The 24,994-nt window shown below is 47.0% G+C and overlaps 1 protein-coding gene across 1 annotated transcript; it reads right to left on the reverse strand.

The window, feature by feature from the left end:
• Window positions 1-462: 462 nt before the first annotated feature.
• etv4 (ETS variant transcription factor 4) lies at window positions 463-24,022 on the reverse strand. Its single transcript, XM_076152321.1, has 12 exons — window positions 23,837-24,022; window positions 23,192-23,282; window positions 22,954-23,001; window positions 18,577-18,630; window positions 7,817-7,946; window positions 7,243-7,425; window positions 6,688-7,109; window positions 4,517-4,585; window positions 4,114-4,161; window positions 2,941-3,122; window positions 1,571-1,672; window positions 463-1,005 (listed from the first exon to the last, which is right to left on the reverse strand). The coding sequence occupies exons 1-12, from the start codon at window positions 23,891-23,893 to the stop codon at window positions 778-780; spliced, it is 1,614 nt and encodes a 537-aa protein (XP_076008436.1). The 5' UTR covers window positions 23,894-24,022; the 3' UTR covers window positions 463-777.
• Window positions 24,023-24,994: the final 972 nt, after the last annotated feature.

The following is a 24,994-nucleotide window of genomic DNA, read 5'->3' on the forward strand; positions in this document are numbered from 1 at the left end:
ATCATGGGGGGTGCTAGGGTGGTTCCATTCATGTCTCCCACTACTATAATTTGGTAATGCAAATAAAAACTAAAACTGCCAATTTTATGTAAATTAAATGAAAAGCACCCTTGCTGCAACCCCAACACAAACGTTCACACATGCGCTCTCCAATTATAGTATAGTTTATATATGGTATATATGTACATATAATAAAGTTGCGATTGGATAAGCCAAGATATAAAAGACAGATTGCTGAGTTAATAATGACCCATTTAAATTACATGAATACCAATACTATATACTATACATATCATTAACCAGTAAGACTGAGGTTTAAGGTTTTTTGCAAAACCTGTATGAACCCTATGATGAAGGCCATTTTGGTTAAGGTGGATTAACGGACACACGGACCTGTCATGGCTTGCAGATCATCACATGCGAGTTACAGCAGACACAGGAAAGAACAGTCAGGAATTCGGGTTGACTATTATTATGCGTATTTATTAAGCAATCTCTTTAACCACAGTCATGTTTATGGGTTGAATAGGCCTCTGTTGTGAGAGGAATGCAGCTCTTAAAAACTCAAACAATCCCTAATGAGATTAATTTAAACAAAACAAAAAACAAAAAAAACACCATAGCCTTATATACAAGTGGGTGGGGTGGGCGTGTGCAAGAGGTGCGCAGGGGGGAAACGGGCGGGGGGTGGGGGGGTCGGCATGTATGATGATGGATTGGTACGGCAGGAAGGTTTCTGAAGGTGAGTAGGTGGGTGGGCGGGGCGGGGTGGAGGCTTTAGTACATGTAGCCTTTGGAGTAGGGCTGGGGGCCCATGTTCGGGGGGGCCTGCTCCGCGGCGTAGGACACGCCCTCATCCAGGTGGGACAGGGGCACCGTGTCCTCCTCGTTGACGTAGCGCTCGAACTCGGCCTTCAGGCTGGGCCGCTGATTGTCGGGGAAGGCCAGAGAGATGAGCGCTTCGGGCTCGCACACAAACTTGTAAACGTAGCGCTCGCCAGCCACCTGGTGGAGGAAGGAGGGAGGAGTTTAGGCTGCATGTTTATTTGACTTCTTAAATCTTACATCTTGAGGATTTAACAAAGACTATGAATGTGGCCCAAAAGGAATCAGTGAAAGTCTCAATCATTGCAAATGTGCTTTTTTAATTTAGGCTTTTTTAATTAAGGCGTAGGGTCACTGACATGAAAAAGGAATACACGTGATTCCTTTGTGAAACTGTAAATGATGATGTTCGTCACAAAAGGGACTGCAGTGACTCAGCTGTGACTCATAGCTATTAAGTGAAAAAAAAAAAAAAAAAAAGGACTAATTTGACCCGATTCCATCTGACACAAATGTCCACCGCCACGTCGCAACATTTCAGTCTGCTCGATGCCATTAGGCCATTTTCTGCCCACTTCTTTATCCTGTCCTGTTTATATTTGATAACAGACAAAACCTGAGAATAAAATGTTGTGACGAAACTTAATGGGGTCACCCTAAAAGTATGAATACTAACTTTAACAAAAAAAGTCATGTTGTAAGTGTTTTGTGCCAGTTAAGTCATAGATTAGAATGTGTTTTGTACCTTTTGCATGATTCCCTTCTCGTAGTAATAACGCAGGGAGCGGCTGAGCTTGTCGTAGTTCATGGCTGGACGGTTCTTCTGCATGCCCCACAGCCTGGCAACCTGATGAAGAGGAGGAGGAGACGAGGAGGAGGGGGGCAGAGGAGGAGAGGAGAGGAAGGAGATGCGGTCAAACATCTGGGATGTTTCCACTCGGGTTTCTGCACCACGACTGTGTAACGCCATCCTGTGACCACTAGAGGTCCTTGGAGACGAGTCAAAGGCCTCTTGCTCTTTGACTCCAGAGCGTCAACACGCCAGGCGCAGGGCTAGTCCCCACATGTGGACTCACTTCCTTTTTTTATGTAACCCATTACCACTTGAATGCGACCAGAGTTCCACAGCATTCACAGTGAAACGAGAGTCGGCGGCTGCTCGTCACAGGGAGCCAACGAAACGCGGCCTCGGCGTGAACCCTATACGCTGTGAACAGACGCTAATGATGATATCAGACCTCATGACTCACAACGTAGAACAGACAAGAGGTCCTGAATTCATTTATTTGTTTGATATTTGGAGGAAACCAAAGCAGGGGGGTGGGGTGAGGGACATATGACTCAGGTCATATCCCACAGTGGCCATCCAGCTCAGCGTGGATCTGTGAGTGCTCTCTCAGCCCTAATTGCTCTTGTAAAACTCTTTACCCTATTCATTTTTAATGTACAGTAAAAAGATAATGGAGACGACTGACCGCGCAGGCTTCTGTCGGTCTTCGGGCCCAAACTAAGTGGACGCCGTCCGACGCGTCCAATGAAGGGCCGCGGACGTTAACGTCGCGAAGGAAAAAAAAACGTCTCGACCAAAGAAATGTGAGATGGCGAATGGGGGGGCGAGGGGGGAGTGTTGGGCCTGTCCTTCATTTTGTATCAATCCACTGCTTCATGTGCTGAATAATGAATGGGGGACTAATGGAGGATGAGACCAGGCCTGCGACCAGATCTCACTTCTAATCACTCCCATCTGGGTAACGCCTTAAATCCCCTGCTAACGTGAAGTCCGTTCCCAGAAACCCTCCCGCGCCGCCCGTTATCGCATTTACGTTCACGTCGCGATCTCTTATCAACACTTCTCCACTATCGGCGGATAACGCCAGGCAGTAAAATAAGTTCATGCATATTTAATCGTCTTTGTCTCTTTAATCTGTGCGTTTGTGGCAATAACATTACTGCAGCTTTAGGAGACGGAGGCCCCTAACGTCTGCCAGGCTACAATTTTTGGGGCTAAACACATTTATCACAACATGACGGTGCGTCAGAAACATGAAGGTGATGTAAGTTCAATGTTTGTAGTTTGGTGGCGTGTAAACAGCAGTCAGGTCACATTGGGCTCACCTCCTCAGGCTCGATGAGTTTGAACTCCATGCCGCGACCGGTCCAGGCGATGAAGTGGGCGTTCCCCGGGTCGTCCAGCAGGGCCACGAGGAACTGCCAGAGCTGTAAGGATCCACGGCGCTGGTAGGGCGTCCCCTCACGGAACACGCCGCTGCTGACGCCGCCCTCCTGCTTCACCTCACCTGGACAGAGGGGTAGCAAAGATGGTGTTTTAGAAGTGGACATGGAATGTGATCTGATTGCATTTGTATAAACTCTGGATCACATTCTCAGGATTGGTTTCAATATGTTTTTATCTCCAATAATCTCCAGAGACGATTACAAAGAAGTATAAGGTAGAACAGAAGAAGAACAACATACATTAATCAACATTTATGTAGAGTTTCTCATTTTACATCTTTATAATTTCATCTTTTATAACTTTTTCCCATAGAATCCTGTAGAATCTCACCTCCTATTAACAAATTAATTAAATTGGCCCTTTAACAATGGAGGCAGTGTGTTTGGCTTTTGACTTCTGTGAGATAAGGATGTGTAACCTGATTTGTTGAGCCCTCGAGGGGAAATTTTAAGCCGTCGTGAGAAGACGAACTGAGGGTGACGTGGTTCATGTGGAGGAACTCGGCCTCTTTTTTACAGGCCCAGAGACCCAGAAGAAGAAAAATGACGTGTTATCAATAATGAGCGAAGCGGCGTGTAAACAGACACTGATTCCTGCTGTTCGCCTTGTTTACCAGTTACAGGATACGTCGTACACAAGTGTGGGAACATGAGAGCTACAGCTAAGTTACCGCTGTTGTCTCGCGTACTTCGGCGGTTCAACCGGTACCAACGCCTTCGGGCTCTTTACCCAGTGTCCTTTAGCATCAATCACCAACGGCAACCACGCCATGTGGGAAACTGTTCTCCAATCCAGCTCAAGGCATTCTTCTGCTTTTATGTGACTTTATGACTCCAATCAATCAATCAATCAATGTCTGATCGATTTTAGCATTACATGGCGTTTTTGCTGTTAATGTCTTCAGAAAATGTGTAAAATAATTTGACTTTACATCCTAAATTGATTCCATTTGATCCACATGTCATGTAACTGACTGGATTGTGAGTGTGTTTGCATGTTGGTGTGACTTGACATTGCAGAGGGATTATGGGTAAAGCGGTGCAGAGACTCACCTTCGAACTTCTCTGGAACCACACGGGAATCGTTTTCAAACAGGTAACCTGGAAAACAAATGGGGGGTGGGTCGCGTGTTAGAATTCTCAGGGATGAAGAATGGGGTGACTTTTTTTTTTCTACAAGGGAAAAAATGGCGAGCTCTTTTCCAAGAGTAATATTTATTCAGGGGATTCTTGAAGCAGGGGTGAGGTCTAGAAACCTCTGCCAATGGAAACACAAAACGCGGCGCCCCGGTCAGCCAATGGAAACACAGGACACTCCGGGCAGCCGGGCCAATGACCGCAAAGCTCCAGAGGGGAGGGGAGACGACAGGAAACTGGGTTTACTATGTAATTGCACTACGACGACGTCACTCTGGATCATTCACTGCTTTAATTTAAATGTATCTATTATATTTACCTTCATTGCTGTGCTGGGGGTTGGGGTATCCCTCGCTGTGATGGTACATAGAGGGACATCCAGGCACATCTGTAACACAAACAGGGGTAAGGGTCAGCCATTGACCTTCAAACAAACAAATGGACGTCTCTTTTGGCCTCTTGTGCTTCCTTGAGAGGAAGCAGTGGCGGCTGGATCGCGTGAACGTTTGGGCTCGATCACCTCTAGCACTGCAAGGACAAATGCGGCATTTATCATATCGCTTCTCTCGTCTCTGCTGGTATTTTTAGGCCGTGAGCAAGCACCTTCGCCCGAGCACAGAGGTGGTACAGTATACAATGTCTGCATTTTGTCTGGGCACATCATTGACCGACTCCGGTGACCGCCGCTCTCCAAAATAGATCTGATATTCTCGCGCAGAAAGCTTGGAGCTGAAGTCTTTGCAGGTTAGGACACTTTGTAAAACATAATGTGCCATCTGTAGTCTCAGATGCGCTTCTAAGAACTTATGCTACAAAAGGTGTGCGTGGCTGTGTCGCCTCCGGCTCGGGCTGTGACTCACTCCTGGGGAATGTGGCTGCAGAACTGCGGAGGTGATAAGATGCCAAGTGGGGGGGGGGGGGGTAAAGCCCTGCCATTCCGGGGGAACAGCAGCAGGGAGCAGAGGCGTAAATAATACGTCTGCCCCCGTGGTTGGTGGCAGGCAGGATCCCATCGGGGGAGCGCCGGGCAGATTGGGCGTGAGGGAGCGTCGGGATGAAATTGCGCCGGGTGCCTGCAACCATTGTGTCGTTTGGAGAGACACAATAGCCGCGATTAAGCGGCGGAATGCCAATTTGTAGGTGAAACCGAGAATCGGGCTCAAAGCTCCTTCACTGCTGCCGTCATTGTTGTAAAGGTTAAAGGGGAAGATTAATTGATCCCCTTTAACGCAGCTCTATTTTAAGACAAATGTGAATCAAAACAATGGATGTTTTCTGATCTGCCGCTGTGGTTGGTCCAACTGGTATCACAGACGAGGAAACCCAGCCACACACACACACGCACCCTTTTGTTGCTCCCTTGGCTCTTCCTTAAGGCTGCACGATTGCTCAAAACACAAAAGCTCAACTTTGTCGCCGTTATCTGCTCCCTGATCAATCAACTGAGCAGAGATACTGAATGAAAAGGAATTTAGGCCGCTATTCCTATTTGTTTTGTTGTTGTTTTTTTAGTTTATGATGAATGAAGTACGCTGGTCGGCATTCTGTCAGCCTGAATGAGAACATGCAGAGTGTCAAGTTTCCAGAGAGAGAGGAAGGCAGAGGAGCCGGTTTGTGTGCTATCCAGGGGTTAAAGCTTGTTGTTAAAGGGCCCCGGCCTGCTACCCCACCCTGCAACCCCCCCCCCCCCCCATCCCACCCCACCCCCACCCCTCACCTTCCTCCACAGCCCAGCCAGTGAGAGGCTCGGGTTACTGCGGCCACGCTCATTTTTCCATTATGAGTTCATCTGCCTGCAGAAAAAGGAAGCCGCTGGTGCAACCTGAAACCCTGGAGCACTCCACCAGGGACTCTAGTCTTTCCAGTGCCCTCCATTTTCTCAATGAAATTCCTCCGCCTCGCTCACACAGATAGAGAGAGAAAGAGAGAGAGAGAGGGCCGGGCAAACGAAAGAAGAAGGAGTGTAGTCGCGAGCGGATGAGGGGGAGGAAAAAGAAAAAACACCTTTTTTCTTTTCTCTTTGCAAAGTGTCAGAGGGTTGAAAGGAGGAGTTTGGGAGGAAAGGCAGGCAGGCGGGCAGGCAGGGAGGAGGGTGAGGAGCAGATACAGTCAAGAATTTTGTTTGCCTTTTGGACATTTTGTTCCTTGGCTGTGTGAGCTAGAGAGGCTCTTTTACAGGAGCGCTGTAATTCCACATAATACCTGAGCATTAAACAGGAATAAATCTCCATCTAATTGAGTGATTTTGCTTATTATTCCCTCCCGAAAGCCAAATGTCCTTAAAATGAAGTGAAATTAATCTGCCAATAAAGTTAGATTAGTTAAGTAAAACAAGATGATTTGTATTAGAACTAAATCAGAGATAATCTGTATGATTTTCTCCATTGTTTTAGGAGTAAATAATGAGATAATATGGATTACTAACAATGTTTATTTCTACTTTCACTTACTTAATATGAATTAAGGCTCTGACTGAACTGAGTCACTCACCAGGATCATAAGTGTAGTCTGTGGGCTCCTGCTTGACCATCATGTGGGCTGGCGGGAACCTGTTTGGATGCGGGTGCGGGTGCGGGTGCGGGTGTGGATGTGGATGTGGATGTGGATGTGGGTGGGCGTGAGGATGGGGTCCATGCCCATGTCCCGGTCCATGGCCAGGCGTCGCCATGTGAGCGGCCCGCTCATACAGAGGGTCCAGGTACTCTTGCTTAAAGCTCTGCTGCAGATAGGGCATGCAGGGGTCAGAGTGCTGCCGATGGTAACCGCTGCCTCCCCCACCTCCACCGCCACCGCCGGCTCCACTGCCACCGCCGTGCCCTGCAGGGGCGGATGGCATGCGCTGAAAGGCCTGCCCTGGTGGGGGGAACTGGGGGCACATGGGGGACTCTGCTGAGGGGCCCTGATACCTGGAGCTGAGGAATGAGAGAGCACCGGAGAGAGGGAGAGAGAGAGAGAAGCTCAAGTCACAATCTCACATTTTCACTGTTGTTGTGACTGTTTTCACAGTAGCGCTGATGAGCTACTGCCCGGAGTTTGTGGTGTCACCTGTTGTTGATCGGGTAACTGTTGCTAGGCAGCGGCTGGGAGGTGGCAGCAGGGTTCATGTAGCCAGCGTCAGGCCGTCCGGCCACGGCAGGTTTGGGGGAGTAATGCTGCTGCATGGGAGACATGGGGGTCCCCGGGCAGGAGCTCTTGGCTCCTCCAGCAGCCCTTTTCTGCTCATAGGCACTGCAGAACACACAGACACACACGTTAATGCACATGAAACACGTTGGCTGTACTGTACTAGGGAGCAGCGCCAGTTTGACTATTGTTTTTCCATCAATACAAAGCTAATGTGTGTGTTGGTTGGGGGTTGTAGTGGTCAATAGCAGCCGCTCGGTGCACATTTCTCTTTGTTCTATTACACGTCACTGTACAGAAGATCATTGTCAAGGTAATATTAGTACAGGGAAGGATTGGGGGACTGTTGTTTTTTTCACTATATATTTTATTGGATTTGTTCTGATTTCCAGAAAATTTTGTGGTTGGTGATTGTGTCCCATGTATTCATTTTGTTATTCATTCACAAAGAAGACATTTTGTGTAATAGTTTTTGTCATCAGGAGTGTCGAGGTACCTGGCATAAAGGCACTGCTCTCCACTGGGGTAGCTGAAGCTCTGCTTGTGGCTACAGGACTGGCTGGGGTCGGATCCTGGACTCTGCGGTTCCTTCTTGATAGTGACAGGAGGGCTGTGAAATGCCACCGCTACCAGACGAGAGAGAGAGAGAGAGAGAGAGAGAGAGAGAGAGAGAGAGAGAGAGAGAGAGACAGAGAGAGAGACAGAGAGAGAGAGAGAGAGAGAGAGAGAGAGAGAGAGATGAGGGTTGGTGTTGTTATTGTCGTCGTTCAGGTCAAAGGCGAAAGCAAATACTTTGTATCCAAACAGGAATCTCTTTTACATGCCAGCCAAATTGCTTAAGTGACTGAAAACACACGGCAGCAGAAGACAGACGCATCTAACAACCCGTGCGCACAAGCACGCACACACAGCAGGGATCAGACACACACACACACACACACAGACACACGCTAACACACACGACCGCATTCCAGCAGTCATTTAGAAACCCGGCGTGTCCTCGCCCACTTTTTCTTCGCTCTTCCAGACACAACAGCAGCCAAAACCTTCCTTCAAAGTCAAGCTGGAACCTAAACAACTCCACGGGCCACGGAGATGTCTCTGACCTGATGAAAGTCTGTGTCACACCTCTGTGAGAGCAGCGTATACATCGGATCTGTGACTCGGCATTCTTTCCAGTTGCAATCCAGATGTTTGCCGTCGCATATATGCTTTGGTTTTAAAGAAGGAAACAGAAAAAACACAAATACTGCCTGATCTGCGTTTCCACAGAGTGTAAAATATTGGCAGCGTTTTCACTCTTTTCACCCGTTAAATCTTCCTCTAACACGTCAAACTGTCTATCAAGCCGGGCCGCTGGGGGGGAACCTTAGACTCCACGGCCACAGAAACCACCCAAAGTGGAGCTTCAAACTGTGCCGAGGGCTTGTGTTTATTATGTGAGGGGAGGTTTTCACCCGGAGAACTGTACAGGATGTTTTTCTGGTCCCGACAGGGTAAACAGCAGCAGCTGTGCACTTCCAGCTGAGGAGGCCTGTATTTATGAGTGCGCACGAGCATTCGAGAGCATGCATGTGTGTGTGTGTGTGTGTGTGTGTGTGTGTGTGTGTGTGTGTGTGTGTGTGTGTGTGTGTGTGTTATCTTGGCGTGCATGCGTACCAAAGTGTGTGTGTGTGTGTGTTGCAGTGGGTGTGGAGCTGACAGAACAGGCCACACTGAAAGCTGAGCCCAGGTAATAACATACTGTGGCCCATTCAGAAAAAAAAGGGGGGGGGGTTAACGAAGAGACTGCCTGGGTCGACGAGAGGCTCCGAGGCCCAACCTGACCAGTCCGGAGAGGAATAGAAAGTGACAAAACCAGAGAGGACTTAAAGGGAGCGAGGGAACCTGCAGAAACGTCGCAAAAATCTGAATAAGCAAGGGCCAGCAGGGGGCGCAGGAGGGTCCCAGGTTTAATCAACAGTGAAACTAATCCCAAAGAAGATAAAGGAGGAGGCTTGCGCATCGTCTACTAAACCGGATTCAGGAGGAAGATGGAGAGGCCGGGTAAACCTTTTTTGTAAGCATTACAAGCTTGAGTGATTCTTTCCTGCGCTCGTTTGCCTTTGAGCAAAACAGGAACGCAATGAGCAGTGAACAGCATGGAAAGCAGTGAACTCAATCAGCGCTGCTCAGCAACTCAAATTTTCCCAATCCCGATCCGTACTCACTCTCCCATGGCAGCCAGGCAGGTAAGGAAGCGTTGGCTTTAGCCGGGGATCAGTGGGATTAGGGAGTATTTACACAGATTTCCCAGACAGACACAATGGGATTCCTGCCTCCTCCGAGTCTGCGACACCGAGTCTGCTCGCACACGCTCGCATGACCGCCGCGCTAATGACACCAGGGTGTTTGTCTATTGACGTTCTCTCTTTTCTCTGCCGTGGTCATGAACTGCAAACAATCCTCCGTGTGTGTGTGTTTGTGTGTGTGAGTACAAGTCCGCTCACAATGAAGCCAAGTGGAGCCACTAATGCAATTGGCAGGCATATGGCCCTTGATGTGGCTCTGGGTTTATGAGGAAGTTCCATTTCAAACGTTCCGGCCTGGGAATGGCGTCAGCTGTGCTCGGTGATGTCTGTGTGCATGTGTGTGTTTATGTAAATGAAGCTTATACACACACACACTAAAGGATCAAAGCACCAGAACCAGAAATTTGTTAGTAAAAGTAAATCAGCAGAAAAGTACTATGTATGCTAAGTAAGAAGCACTCGGTGCAACGACTCCTGTGCTCAACACCGGATGTCTCCTCTCGTCTTTCGTGCCTACTATTACGAAATTCGCTGCACATTACAGTCAATCTTCACGTCCAAATGATGTCAGATTTGCTGCTGGAGTTTATAAGCTGGTGGCAGTCGTGTAAACGCAGCCAGAGAGAGTTATGTTTTCCACGTTTTCCCCTCTTCCTGCTTTTATTCGAGGCAATGAGACCTCCACCAATGGCTTTGTTCAATGTTACATCACGCGTTCACAGAGGTCCTCATATTTCAGGTTCATGAAGCACAGAGCGCAAAGGTCCTGAAAGGTGTTTAGACCTCGAGACAGATTGTACATTAAAGCAGAGCGTCGTGATACAACGCAGAAGTTTTGTGTGTATGTGTGTATGTAACTGCTCGCGTAGTGTGTGTGCGCGTGTGTGTGTGACCCTCAGTACATCCTAAACTGATAAGGTTAGGCTGGGGGAGGTTGTGGGGGCTCTTCCTCATGCTGAACATGTCTTATCTCCTCCTTCCGTATTTTGTGGTATTCTTTGCCTGTCTCTCTTTCACACCCTCTTCTGTGCGCGGTCTATAGTGATGACCCCCCCTCCAAGCCAAAGGCAGAGGTGGGGATGGACTTTTACATATGTAAATGGTGCCTCATAAGAGGAGGAGGACGCAGGGTGAAAGGTGATGGTCATGGTTGAGTGCTTTAGGAAGTAGAGGGATCATTACACGGGGGAGGTCCCATTCAAGGAGACACCCACCACAAACAAATCCCAGGAGCAGAGATGGCACCGCCACCCCCACCCCCACACCCACACCCACCCCCACACACACACAGGGATGGACACACACTCCTTTACACAATGGGCCCCTTAGCTGGAGCATATGGAGGCAGTGGAAACATGTAGGAAAACACTATTGGATTCCTATGGGATTCTTGTCTGAAGCTAAAAACACAAACAGCCTGATAGTAGAGAGGGGATCGGGGGGGCGGGGGGTTCTGACGCAGCATGTTTGCCATGTGGTAATGAAGGATTCAGCCATTATTCTAGATTCCTAATGCTATAATTTCACAAATCTGCTTTGTATTTCATCCAGATAAGTTATGAAGCGGCGAGGAAATGAGGAAATCGGCGGTTAAGGCACTGTAATCAAGCGTTTGACATATCAGCTGCACGTGAGACGTTTAAAGCAGGCGAGGAGACCTTCCTGTGAACCCCCCCATCTTATTTTAGACGGAGTATTTCCTACCATTAAAGGCCCTGGTGGAGGGAAATCCACTCTGAAGACAGGAGTGGATCTGGAGAGTCTTACACTGGATGTTTATGCGTGACTCGGCCAAGTCCTGAGCCTCTGGAAGTCTGCAGCACACGACAGCTTCTCGCGCAATAACTCAGCCGTCGCCGGGGCCCAACCGGCGTCAACCGGGGTGACTGGATCCAACTAAACCGAGGAACATTTGAATGTAGAGTAAATACGCAGTTAATGGGTCTGAACATGCAAAAGTGAGGTCTGGTTCATGTCCCTGCTGTGTAGTGTTCCTGCTTGTATGTGCACACGGGGCTTGCTGCTCTATACACACACGCCATCTATCTGAGAGCGAGCTGGAAACGTGCGAGCGGCTACACCTGGTGCCCCGGGCCCACAGACTGATCCCCTACAAAGTGATGGATCAATACAAAGAACAAGGATGGCAATTATGCCACAACGGCTTTAAAGGTTAAAAAGGAAGTTATTGATTGGCATAGGTTGCAAATAACATTAGCTGAGCCGGGGTGAGAGGGAGGCGCAACAGCGATGAGCAACAGCCTGATTTACTGTCAACACAGGCCTTGAAAGTTAGATGTAACATACTGTATACTTGAATGGAGGTTTTCAAGGAAGACATCTATGGTTTGGTTTTGACTTTACGTCTCTTTATCCAACCAGACGTCAGGTGGAAACGAAAAGCTGACATCAGAGTGTCAAATGTGCTGCGTTTCACACTGTATATCCAATACTTCACTGGAAAAAGAGAGAGAGATAGAGAGAGAGAGAGAGAGTGAAGGGAAGCGGGGCGATACAATATAATCCAGACCACTTCGACTGCAGAGTCTATCCAGTCATTCCACTGGTGCGTGGAAACATGTGCTGGACATGTGTGTGTGTGCTTCTCAGGTCACTGCACAATCAGGAAGACAGGGAATGATAGATCGAGAGAGAGACAAAGAGAAAGAGAGAAAGAGAGAGAGAGAGAGAGAGAGAGAGAGAGATGCTGGCCCCGCACTGACACTCATCCTCATGCCCGAGAGGCAAAAGTCCTGAGAGTGGCCTGAGTGTGTGTGTGTGTGTGTGTGTGTGTGTGTGTGTGTGTGTGTGTGTGAGCGCTCGGGGAGCTCAGGAGTGTTGGATCCATTAGTGTCTCCTCTATCTGATTTACAGGTCGTCCTCTCTCATCTGATAATGGTTCAGGCCTCCTTGAATATTTAAAGAATGGCTGTCAGATACCTGCCAAACAAGCCTAACGAGATTGATGGAAAGTACAATGGTATCAGCGGGACAGATGATTGTTGGAGTGAGAGAGAGAGAGAGAGAGAGAGAGAGAGAGAGAGAGAGAGAGAGAGAGAGAGAGACCCCTCTCACAAATGGGATGTTTGTTGGCCATTAAAAACGTTCTGGCGCATCATGTTGTGTTGGCCAACAGGATGTGGAGCTGAATGACACCCATCATAGGAAAGCAAATTCTGCAAACATTTCTCTTTCACTTCCCCTTTACGAAGCTAAAATAAAAGGTGGGGTGTTCTTGACAGGGTGTGTGGGTGTGTGTGTGAGTAAAGTCTGCTCTTTACTCTGGATGATTCAACCTAAATCAGCATTAGTATCATCAAATATCTGTCAGAGATCATCAGAACCTTCTAGACCAATCTGGATCAAAGACAAATAAAGCAGAATTATTAAGTTTTGAATAGGAGCAATTTAAGGGTTTTTCAGGTCCGTAACTATTTTCCGCTTTTGAATTTGTCACTGTTTCTGCTGCAGACATGTTAGATTATGTCTAAATTAACACAGAAGTCACACACACACACACACACACACACACACATGCCGAGTCTTGTATAAAACCTCATTAATCTGTGAATCCTCTGACATCTCCCGTGTTCCCCATTGTCCACTTTGCGTTGAATTGTGCTGCATTTGCTTTTTATAAATGGCCATTCACTAATCATAAATCTCACTGTTTGGCCGCCTGATACAATACATCCCCGTCCTGGGACGTGTGTGAGCGAGAGGCGCGTCCCGTCACAGGCGAGGGGTGGATGTAATTAATCTGGCACAGTATTGACTCCTCGCTCTCAATCCCTCAGCCCCCAATATAGTTGTCCCCTCTTAATGTTTAATGTAGCCATCGATCCACCCCCACACTGTTACTGAAATGATATAATGAGCTCCCGCTGTCCGCCAGGGTATCATGGAAGCCAGGGTGGGAGCCAGCTGTGTGTGTGTGTGAATGAATGCCTGTGTGTGTGTGTGTGTGTGTGTTTAGAATGGACACACCTGGGTGCCATCTGCCTTATCAGAGGGAGATAACACGTGCAGCACAGAGAGGCCTGGACACCTTCTTTGGAATTATCAGAGCACATGCCACATCTACAGTTCCTCCCCCTCTTCTGATCGCTCCTCGCCATCTCCCTCCCTCCTCCCTCCTCCCTCTCTTCCTCTCTCTCAATGTCTTGATCAGGATCTCGGCCGTAATGTTTCGCCACACACTTGACCCCCTTTACCCCTTCTACGCCTCTCCTCCCCCCTTATCTGCCTTCACCCTGATTTATCCGCGCTTTATCTTTATCCATCCATCTATCAAACCCCTCCATCTCCTCCTACTCCTCTGCCGGATCGATATACCGCCGTACGCCGCCTCTCAACTCGCCCCCCCCCAGCCAGCCACCCCCGCCTGTGCACCTTCTGATCCGTGTCAGCAAGTTACCGTAGCTCCTCCACCTCCTCCTCTCACATGACATACAAGCATCAACGTCGGACAAGGAAGCAAAAGTAAAACAGGCTTTAACTGGACGTCAGCAGTGCCGTGTGTGTGTGTGTGCGTGTGTGCCTGTGTGCTTGTTTGTGCGTGTGTGGTTCAAAACTTTTTAGTCATTGTTCCAACTGCTTTTAGTTTGAGGGTCACGCTCCACCTTTCAACAATACAGCTGCGGCACATTCAAGCAGGCCCACGCGACCACGACGACGCATCGCAGGCAAACACACACACTTTACGCACAGCCATACATGCGCGTACAGCTCCCCTGACTCCTCTGTAATAAAACACACACACACACAGTCAGCCATTCATGGAGCTTGCTACGCCGACCGGCTGACGCTCAAACCCCTGCGGCCCCCCTGGCTTTTGACAGGACTGTTCTGAATCAACAAGGAGACGCACGGCTTTCACCCCCCCAGACTGGAGGCTGTGAGACGCCTATTACACTGCCTCGGCCTTCACAAAGCCACTTTCATTGGATTTGACTGACGAAAACTTGACTTACTCAATTCAGAATGTATATATCTAACATTTTATTCCCTGATTTGGGATCATAACCTCTAATTTGGTGATAATACGTTAGACTGAACCCTGCTGTGATGAAACCTAACAGTAAAATAGACTCGTACCTCTCTTTAGGTGTCGTTAGTGGTGGTGTAAAGTCCCCCCTCACCCCCCCGCCCCATCCCTACCCCCGCCATGCCATGAATGGAGGTTCACTCCCCTTAACTCAATGTGCTGCCTCAGCCAGTCTCTCACAACCGGCCCATTCATAAAACCGTGGGGCTGAAGGTTGTGTGTGTCGAAAGTCTACATCTGTGTGTTTGCGTGTGTGTGTGTGTGTGTGCGTGTGTACACTAGGCCAATTGTGTTTACGTGTGCGCGTGTGTAAGTGGATGAGTGGCTGTCAAAAGAAATCACCAGTTCACTTAAGAGAAATCGTCTATTTAGTAAACCCTTGTGTGTGTGTATGTGTGTGCGCATGTGTGAGCGTGCACAGTCTGGCCGCGTAAACACCGCAACAAACACACTCATTGAAGGAGCCATTGCGTCCCCAGAGCGAATCCGTATCCATGCACGTCTGGCACGCACCTGGCTGTTTCCTGCACACTTTGTTGCATAGCAGCTGTATTTTGGAAAGTGGCGAACACAAGAGCTGCATACTTCTCTTTTGGGGGGAGAGAGAGAGAGAGAGAGAGGGAGAAGGAGAGAGAGAGGGAGAGAGATTCATAGCGCTCCAAAACAGGGCCCAACCGGGGGCCAGTTCTGACCCAAAGTGAGCAAAGGCTGAAAAAAAAGGAGCAAAAACAAGAGGAAGGCTGTGAATTCATGACAAAGCAAGAACGCTCGCAGCCAGGGAGAGACGGACTGCTGGGAGGATTTGGATCCAGCTGGCTTACTGGAAGCTCTCCTCGCTCGGTTTTCCCTCCTTCTCCCCCCCTCTCTCTCTCTCTCCCTTTTCCATCTTTCTTCTCTACTACTTTTTGTCCACGCGTCCCCTCTTTTTCTTCCCTCTCTCCCTCTCCTTTGCTCAACGTGCTCGTTGAAAAGCACTGCGACGGCATTCTATAGCCACAACTTCCTATATAATTACTGCGAGGCACAAAAACTAAACAATCATCCCACACAAACTCAAGAAATCTCTGGATTAGTGCACATCTTGGAACACTCAATGTGTAGAGCAGGAGAGCGAGAGAGAGCGAGAGAGAGAGAGAGAGAGAGAGAGAGGGGGGGGGTTGAGATTTTTAATTTGGCTTAGTTTGTACAGACACAGGAAGGGAGGGAGGGGTTTGGAGTATCCACTCGAAGAGGAGGGGGTGTCAGAGAGAGAGAGAGGGGGGGGGGGGTCTGTAGTACTGTAGGGCTATTTTATGAATGAAGAGCGAAGGAGAGAGCAGAGCAAGTAGAGAGCGAGGGGGGAGGGAGGGAGAGAGCGAGAGAGAAAGAGGGAGAGGCACACTTCCTCTTACGCAGGGAAGAAAATTTATGAATGGGTCACATCTCTCCCCGGCTGCTCTGAGTGTAAACAACATACTTGGACACAAAAGAGGAACGGGAGGAGCAAAACGTCTCCACCGCAAAAAGCCTCCAGTCCTCCTGTGTCATCAAAAAACAACAACAGAAAAACAAGCCGGACGTCAGGAACCGGTTTGATAAAAGGCTGAGCACTGAAACGCTCAATCACTTTGGAGGTGCATTTAACTAGAAATTTGACTGATGCCTTTTGAGTGCTTCTTCCCGTACAAAGAAAACCGTCTTGACTGCGCGGAGGGCCGAGGACGACCCCTAAAGGTACCACGAGGGCCGAGGACGACCCCTGTGGGTGCTGTACCACCAACCTGAGATCTCCTCTACTCCCCAGTGTGGAGTGAAAATGAGAGTGAAATCCTGCTTTCCTTCAGGGGGAACATACACTTGTTTGCGCGGGATAGAGAAACCAGTCACCACCAACAAGTCATGGTCTCTGCGTTACTACCAATGGCACAATAACCTTTAAATACAAACACTCACACACACACGGGCAGGTTCAGCAAGAACATAAAATCTGTCCGTTTACGTAACCTTCCCTCAATGGCGGCCTGCAGACAGAGCACGCTTGTTAGCTGTGGACTGAGGGAGAATGGAGCAGATGAGATGGATTTACCAGATGTGCAGGTATTGCACAATCCCTACTCTCTCTCTCTCCCCCCCCCCCCCCTCCTCCTCCTCCCCTCCTCTTCCTTGATCAAGCATTCCAACATGTCCTGATGTTGTTGTCTGTCTCTCTCTCTCTTATGTCTGTTCTTTTGCCGTTTCCGTCACTCCCTCCTTCTTTCTCTCCCCCTCCGCCACACCCATGCAGGTAACAACCTGACTCAGTAAACAACAATGTTTAATTTTACCTCGCCGTCTTTTCAATGGAGGCCTCAATTATATTTCGGTCACCCGGGATTAGAGCTCGCTTTATACTTTTTCTATGCCAGTTTCCAAAACAAGTGAAGTGACTCACCTGTTTTTTAGAGCTGCTGAGACGCACAGAGAGGGTGTGAGTGGCATTGAATTTACTATGGGAACATTCATTACTTTTAAACAGGCACATTGTTGGCCCCCTGCAGGATTTAGCTCACACAAAGATGAATATATTTTAGGCGGCTTGTCATCTTCTATCTCCCATCAAACAAAGCTGAATAGAGATGATCCAACTTGACTCGCTGGCTATTGACTCGAGCCAGCAGGGACACTGTCTGTCATCGCAGGAGAGTCTCTACTGTGTATAAGTGAGCTGTCCGTCAAACTGGAGCCCCCCCTGACCCTCAAATCATACCCGGGTCAACCGTTGGCAGAGGCCTGACAGCTGATTGGCTACAGGCCAGGAGGTTAAGTAAACACGACCTCTGTGTGCCCTGGGGTTCATCTACACTTCCTCCGTGGCATTGTTGGCCAACAGACAGCGACAATGTTTCACAGGCCATGTGTCACCAAGGCGCTGACCATTTGTGGTTTAAGGCTGGTTAAATCACACTTTGTTGACACACAAAAGACGCACAGGTTTCCGCCGGAGGAAAAGCCATTGACTGGGACTGAAAGCTGTCACTTTCAGTTTTGGGGAAAAGATTATTCTTGGGGTGTTTCCCTTGTATGTTCACCATTTGGGTGTCAGTGTCAATATCAAAGATGCAGAAGGTTGGAGTGTGTTGAATGGGGCAGAAAAAAGCTGGTGGAGTGACACGTACTCCCGCACAGATCCTGAGTCGCTATTGTTGAGACACACAACAAGAAAGGGAAACTCATTCAAATAGCCACTCAGTTCTGCTGCCCAGGAATTTGCTTCCCACTTTACACCTTCCGATGTGTACAAAGGCCTCCTATCTTTGTACCTGCGACCTCAATGATTTTTTTTTTTTACCGGTTTCCTGGGCTGTTCCCTTTTGGCTTTTCAAAGCCATGCAAATGTTTTGGGGTAGGTAGACAATGCTGACATCCAAATTCTCTTCATCATGACTGGGTCATTAGGCTTTCCGTTTCTACACAGCCTTGTCTGTCCACATTACTGTGACATCACCGGGTTATAGTATCCTCCACTAAGCCTGTGACAGTTTCACATCACAAATCTGACCCATTGCACTGCTTTTATCCTCATTTTCCCATGAGCAGATATGCATGGAGGCAAACACACACACAGTATGAACACAGACACACACGCACACATACCGCAGGCTCATAGGCCAAATCTAATTTGTAGATTTGGTGAGACTGTCCATGCATGCGTGCATGTGGCATGAATCAGTCATATCAAAAATATCTGACCGTTGGCCAGCAATGAAAATAATTAGATCTAGGCAATATATGAACAGAAAAGAAGATTTTTTTTGGGGGCATGCTTAAATCCACTTTATGACACAGATACACAAACACACGACCATACAGATCCACACACACACACGACAGTACAGATAAATGTATGGACGCACGCAGAGGTTGCAGAGGGGACAACAAAAATATAAGTTTGGTACTCACAATTCTCGGAGTGGAAATCAGGGACAAATTGCTCATCGCTGTCAGGAACCTGAGCTGAAAATACAAGACAAAAAAAGAATCATCAGTTATTATTATTTTTGAAAGCCAGACATTCTTTCTCTCTCCCATGAAATCTGAGTCCGTGTGCCATTCACGCGACCTTCATCTCACAATTTGTTGCAGTATAACAGAGATGAATCCATTCAAGTGGAGCTGAAGATGAAGCTTCTGACCTGATCGGACAAATACCTTCCATTCAGCATAAAATATTTCTTCTGACTGGATTCTTTTATCTTATTTTGGTGCTTGTGAAAAAAGGGAAAGTCACTAATGGAAAACTAAAAATCAAATCAATAAATTAATTGCTTATTTGTCTTATATTGAGGAAATCTGAACATTAGTCGGAAAGAATAATTTATTAAGTTTGCTTTAATTTCAACTATGACACTGAACTATCTTGGCTGCTAAATGAATATGTTTGCAGTTAACAACAGGGAAGATAAAACCTAGCAAATGTGCCAAAGAATAACACACAATTTAAGGGTGCACATGGACATAACAGCCAGGTGGAAATCTACTAAATTTTAAAGGTTTCTGGGTGAAAACCATTGAATAAATATATAACAATGAGCAGACAGACACATTTTAAGTGTGAGTGAACTAAAGAAAGAGATGCAAAGTCATTTCCCACATGACCGACAACCAATTTACCTCATTTACAACTGATTTCCATTGTACAATCAAACTAAACAGGCTGTTCCGACTAAACTATTGCGGAAATCTGCCAAATAGTGTGACTAGCCAGATATTCCATTGCAACTGTCTTAATATGTAGAGGACTATGTCTAACAATCTAATGGTGCTCTGTTTTCTATCCAAAGAGCAGGTGAGGAAGCACAGCGAACAAGGGCATCGGGAACCAGGAAACAAGACTGAAGGCAAGAGGAGGACTGAAGCAAGAACACGCTCAGCTTAAACCACCTGCTCCACCTTTTAGTCAAACCATTGATAGATTTAATAAGGTAACAGTCCACACGGCGTGCAGACGTGTGTGGGTCACAATGCTTCACCCCTTTAAAGAACAGCCAAATCAATACAATGATGCCGTATGCGAATATCTGTTATCTTATTCTGAGAGATAATTACCTCTTTTGCAGTGTTATACAATTTCAGAAAGTATCAATAGTCCTGATTAGGCATTCTTCCACGATGAAACTCATCTCGGCTCTAAATGAATAAGCACAATCAGTGATGCCAAGCCCAGGTGCACTGGAGCTAGACAGACACTATTGTATGGGTCTTATTGTAGGAATCCAAACCCCATTCACAATTGTCCTATAGAGCTTTGCAGTTTGAGTCACACAAACAGGTTAGTAAAGCCCCATCTTTCGACTGCCAACACCCCAGCTGGGGTGAAGAGGTCACATTCAACCACTGAGCCGCTGGCATTTTCATTTCATTTCACTAGCGCTGGATTAACGAGCGAACCCTACACGCAGAGCAAGAAACCGGGGAGAGCAAACGTTTGAATCTGGCACCTCTCCAGCTCTACAGGTTCAAAGTGTTTCCATAGCTTGGAACTCGCACACATTTGCGTCATGGTACAAACGGAACAACAAGGGAAAAGCCGATCGTTAAATATCACTAAACCCAAATCAGGGCCAGTAAAAAACAAAATGGCACCATGTTGCGGGTACAGATATCCCATCAGCTCCAGTGGTTCATTACAGCCCGACTGTGGCACCGACGCTCGCTCTTTTCTTATCATTCAATCACAAATTTAGACGTTGGTTCTGAAACCTTTTATGTCTCCATATAAACGCTGGGTTTGCTGAGCAGCGAGCACTGTGATTGTAACCTCATCCAGCCCGGCAAAAAAAACAAGATCTATCCCAACACTCAACCTCAACAGCCTCTCCTCTCTCACTTTGCCCACTATGGTTTCAAGAACCGTGAAACACAGCACGGAAACCAGAACAGGGCGAGGGCGAGAGACAGAGGGCAAAAAGAGGAAATAAGAAATTTAAATCCACTTTCTTTCTTGTTGTCATGCTCCTTCCTGTACAGAGGAAACCGGATGATGGCGTTTTGGAGCATGTTCAGATAAATGACATCGATTTCTTATATAATGCCGCATCCTGTGGTTTACTATACCATAATAATATTAGCCCCTTTTAACTTTTCAGTCTCTCTCGCCCTCGGGGTTGGAAATAAAGCAGTCGTATGAGACAGAGCAGAAGATAACATTTAGTCCTGCAGCTTAAACAATCAATCAAATCCACAAGTTTCAACATGTCCAAAATGGAACAGGCAAGGACGTCAGAAACAGGAAAAGAAAGGAGGAGGAAAAAAACCCTGCGAGGATGTCTGAGCATCAGACATGATCGTAACCACGGCTGTATGTGTGTGTGTCTTCCCGTGTGTGTCTGAGGCGCATGCATGTGTATCTGATTTGTTTCCATGAACACCTCGTCAGGCGCTTTGAGATGCAAGTCAGCACAAGAAAGAAAGTGTGTTTATACGAGCATAGATGCATGTTCCTCTCTGAACTTCCAGGCACCTTGAATGACTTTTTTCCCTCTCGCTGGGAGATCCTGGGCGGAGCTAAGCAACTTCAGTCATATAAACCTAAAAGCCAATAAGACAAGATGTGACAAGTTCTCAAACTCTCGCCATTCAGTACTTTTCTCTTCCTACCCCCCCTTTCCCCCAGTCTTTCCTTTGGCAAAAATTCCCTCCAGCTACCGAGCTTTTACAATCTTTGTCAATCCCTCACAACCACAATCAGTCATGATAAGGTCTTTAATTAATGCAACAGGAAAGGAGAGGCCTTAGCCAGGGAAGCAGCAAAACAAGCCAGTGCTTAGGGTTAAATAACACTTTGATAAAGTTTCACGTCCTCTTTTTTCGCCTCGCTCCATTTCTGTGACTCAAACTGCCTCACAATTTGTAAATACACCACATCACATGAGTAACGTCTCCACTCAAGGGTGCCCTTTGTGACGAAATCAGCGAATACAAATACAGCCCGACTCAGAGGCAAGTCCCCATTGTTGTTGTTTTATTGACGCTGCCTCTCGTCTCTTTGTTTGCGTGAGACGTCGGTGTGAAGTGAACTTGCTGGTTTGACACTGCATGAGAAAAGGTGAGACACCTGAAGGTGGACACGGCATTGTTTGGCATAAACAGTGGCCCGAGCAGATCGCTGGGCCTATTTACATTTCATGCTGTTCTCAAGCAAGCACACCCGCTTCCCCAATCTGCTGATTGCAACCGCTTGACTTCCTTAGTGTGTTGACCTGCTCCGTATATGACTCAGTCAAAACTGGGCTTGAAATCTTTGCCACAACTAATGAAACACTATACTAACGTTCATGGGACACGAGCAATTTGCCGTTCTTATGACATTTTGATGTAAATAAGTGAAGCTCTGTTTTAAAGGAAACCCGACCCATCCTTCCACAGCGTATATTGATAAGAAAACAGCATTGGGAATTTTTACACAGAACATACGCAGCATTATTCCATCAGCAGATCCAGACTTATCTGGTTGGTTGACAGTATTCTGTTAAATGTGAATGTCAAAATTGAGTGGAATTACCCTCCAGTCTACATCAAAGAACACCAAAGCAGCTCACACGGGAAATTCACACCTTTTGGTTCAGTTCTCATTTTGACTTGCTGTTTCTAACACTGTGAAACCTACTAGAGTGCCACTGTTCTGTTTCAGGTTAGCAAATATTACCAAGCAGGTCTAATGACTCATGCCTCCGTGTTGTTTTCCATTCCTTACATATAATTACTCTATTAGAGCTCACGGCATCATTGTGCTTATTAAGTCTACTCGCTGACAATTGGCTAACTGGGCCCCATTTCATCGCAATGTGCCTTTTGAGTGACACAAGCCAAATACCCTGTTTGTTTGCATTGGCCGCCGTCTGGTACGCATACTACTGTACATGCCAACATGGCCAAAATAGGACATGCTCAACGCTAATAATGTCCCGTCTGTGTTCTCTCTAGCAGGACTGTTTGCTTTTTTTTCTTTTTTTTTTTGCTGTTGTATGGTTTATGAGCATGTGTGTTGCATCAGAAGGATTTAGGTTCACCAGTGATAGTCTTTACAGCAGCTCAACAGAAGAAGTGATCCTCTTTTACCGCACAATTGCTGCAATCACTCACAGACATCCAGTGATTTAAATATACTTGTTGTAAATAAACACTCATGCTTATTTCAGAATCCATATTAGACCAATTAAAGCAGAACATGTGTGTAACTGACTGACACATCGTCAAGCCGTGTGACTGTCATAAATGTGGAAATAAGCCTGGAAAAGTAAAAAACCAAATGAAAGGGAGCCCTCGGGCAAGTCTCACCTTCTGTCAGCCATGTCTCCTGGAGTTGGCTTAAATCCTGGAAGAGGTCTGAACCAAAGAACAGAAAGAAGGAATATACCATTAGTAAACTGCAGAATGACCGCAGACTCGTTTTCTAACAAACTAGGTCAGAATGTGTCACATTACCATGATATCAAAATGCAGGAAGATTTACAAGAGAGACGCCAGGTGGAAAGTATGAACTTTGAATTGACTTCTTTTCTCTTTTTTTTTTTACCTTCGGATTCCTGAGGGGGTAATTCTGTGTCCATGTATTTCCTTTTCGCTGCCATCAACAGTCTATTTAGGGGCCCATTTCCTTGCGACTTCTGCAGAATACATACATGTTGTGGACAGAGAGGTGAGACAGAGTCCAGTGGGACATGAGAGTCAAAACTGGGAAAATACTAAACAGTAAACACAAAAACTAAACAGAGGCAACAGTGACTTGCAATAATAATAATAATAATAACAACATCAATAAAAGTAATAAAGCTTCTTTGTCATGGGATAGAAATAACATATAGCGCCCTACTGCAATAGGGGAACATCATATTTCCCAGCGGCAGCAAATGCAATCTTGGGAAAAACAAACGCGCTCTGAAGTCAGTGACCATTTGGCACAAACTGACACGTTCCTCTACCAAAGTATCCCGAAGCAGCAAACCGCTGACAATCATCGTGAAATGCAGCATTTAAAACGCTTTGTGACGATTTAATGGCAGTTTTTTAAAAGCGATATAGTCTGTATCGGCGCACACAGCTGCTTTCAGCCTCAAAAACTCGTGCAGGGACGCGTCGCAGACAGCTAAAACCCGGTAGCCGAGTCATGAAAAACTCGGCGAAAACATTTGAGAAACACAAAGAGTCGCTCCATACGTACATTTGCTAAAGTGTAAGGCACTTGCTGGTCCAAATATCCATCCATCTTATAATCCATCCGTTAACCGTTTGTGGTCATTTAGGCTGAGTTGAGAGATCCACGCAGCCTGCAGGGAGAGAGGGAACGCAGCAGTTTGTGAATGGAGCTGCGTGGAGGCTGCATGCATAATGAGCCCCATTCACAAAAAATACCAAGGGGAAGTGATGGCGAGTGATTACCCAGCAGGCTGCTGTCCTCTATACAAATCTCTTCTTCGCGTGTGTGTAAAACAGACAGCTCCTCAGGTGTACTTCTATGGTTTAACACCGGTTTTTATTTTGTTTAAGAATGCGAAATGTTGATTTACTTCGTCACAAACACAAAAGCGAGTTCAGACTTTTAAAATAACAAATAAAAACAAGTGGGACGCGGACGGGCTTTTCTTAATGAATTCTGCGTGTTATTTATTTCGCAGAATATTCTTGTGCTTCTGCCACGTCTGCCCAGATTACCATGCAGGCTACACTTCCAGCGTTAGGACACAGTCCAAGCGCCGTGAGGGGAAACTGTGAGGGGAAACAGATGTTGTGTTAAAGAGTCGAGTGTCGGCAAAAAACAAAACCGAACCCTGTTTCAACAAGAGTGAATCAAACGAACGCGGCTTTGCTGTCCGTTTGAGTTCCGAGTCAAGTGATTTTTGAGTGACTGCTGTTCGTTTCTGTCCCAGACATGAATGTTGATTCGGGGTCATAACTTGCTTTTCATACACGGGGTAGAGGAGGCCGCTGATTGGTTGATTTCCTCTTTCAAGGGCTCAAATTTCTCGCCTTTGTCCTGCTGAACACACTGACTTATGAATGAAATCTCGGTTTCTCTCTCTAAGCCAATCAGAAAGCCAGTAGCCGGGATCCTAGCAACTAAGGGCGGATCTTACGCCAGAGCAGCCAATCAGCTCTCTGCAGGTCCACAGGCTTTTATACAGGATTTTCCAGTTGTTTTTCATTCACAAAACGAGAGAGAGGGAAAGTTAGAAAAAAGTTCCATTCATAAAAACCTGCCCGAGCACGACTTGTTTTTCTCTTCCTGTCCAGACACACTCAAAGAACTTTACTTTGTTTACCTCCCTGCCTGTCTCTGTCTCCGTGTTTATGACGAGCGGGGCGATTTCCTCCAAGCAAA

The sequence above is a fragment of the Genypterus blacodes genome, unplaced genomic scaffold, assembly GCF_046128005.1.
Source record: "Genypterus blacodes isolate CSIRO-AG114 ecotype Tasmania unplaced genomic scaffold, CSIRO-AGI_Gbla_v1 ptg000055l_1, whole genome shotgun sequence".
Taxonomy (NCBI): Eukaryota; Metazoa; Chordata; class Actinopteri; order Ophidiiformes; family Ophidiidae; genus Genypterus; species Genypterus blacodes.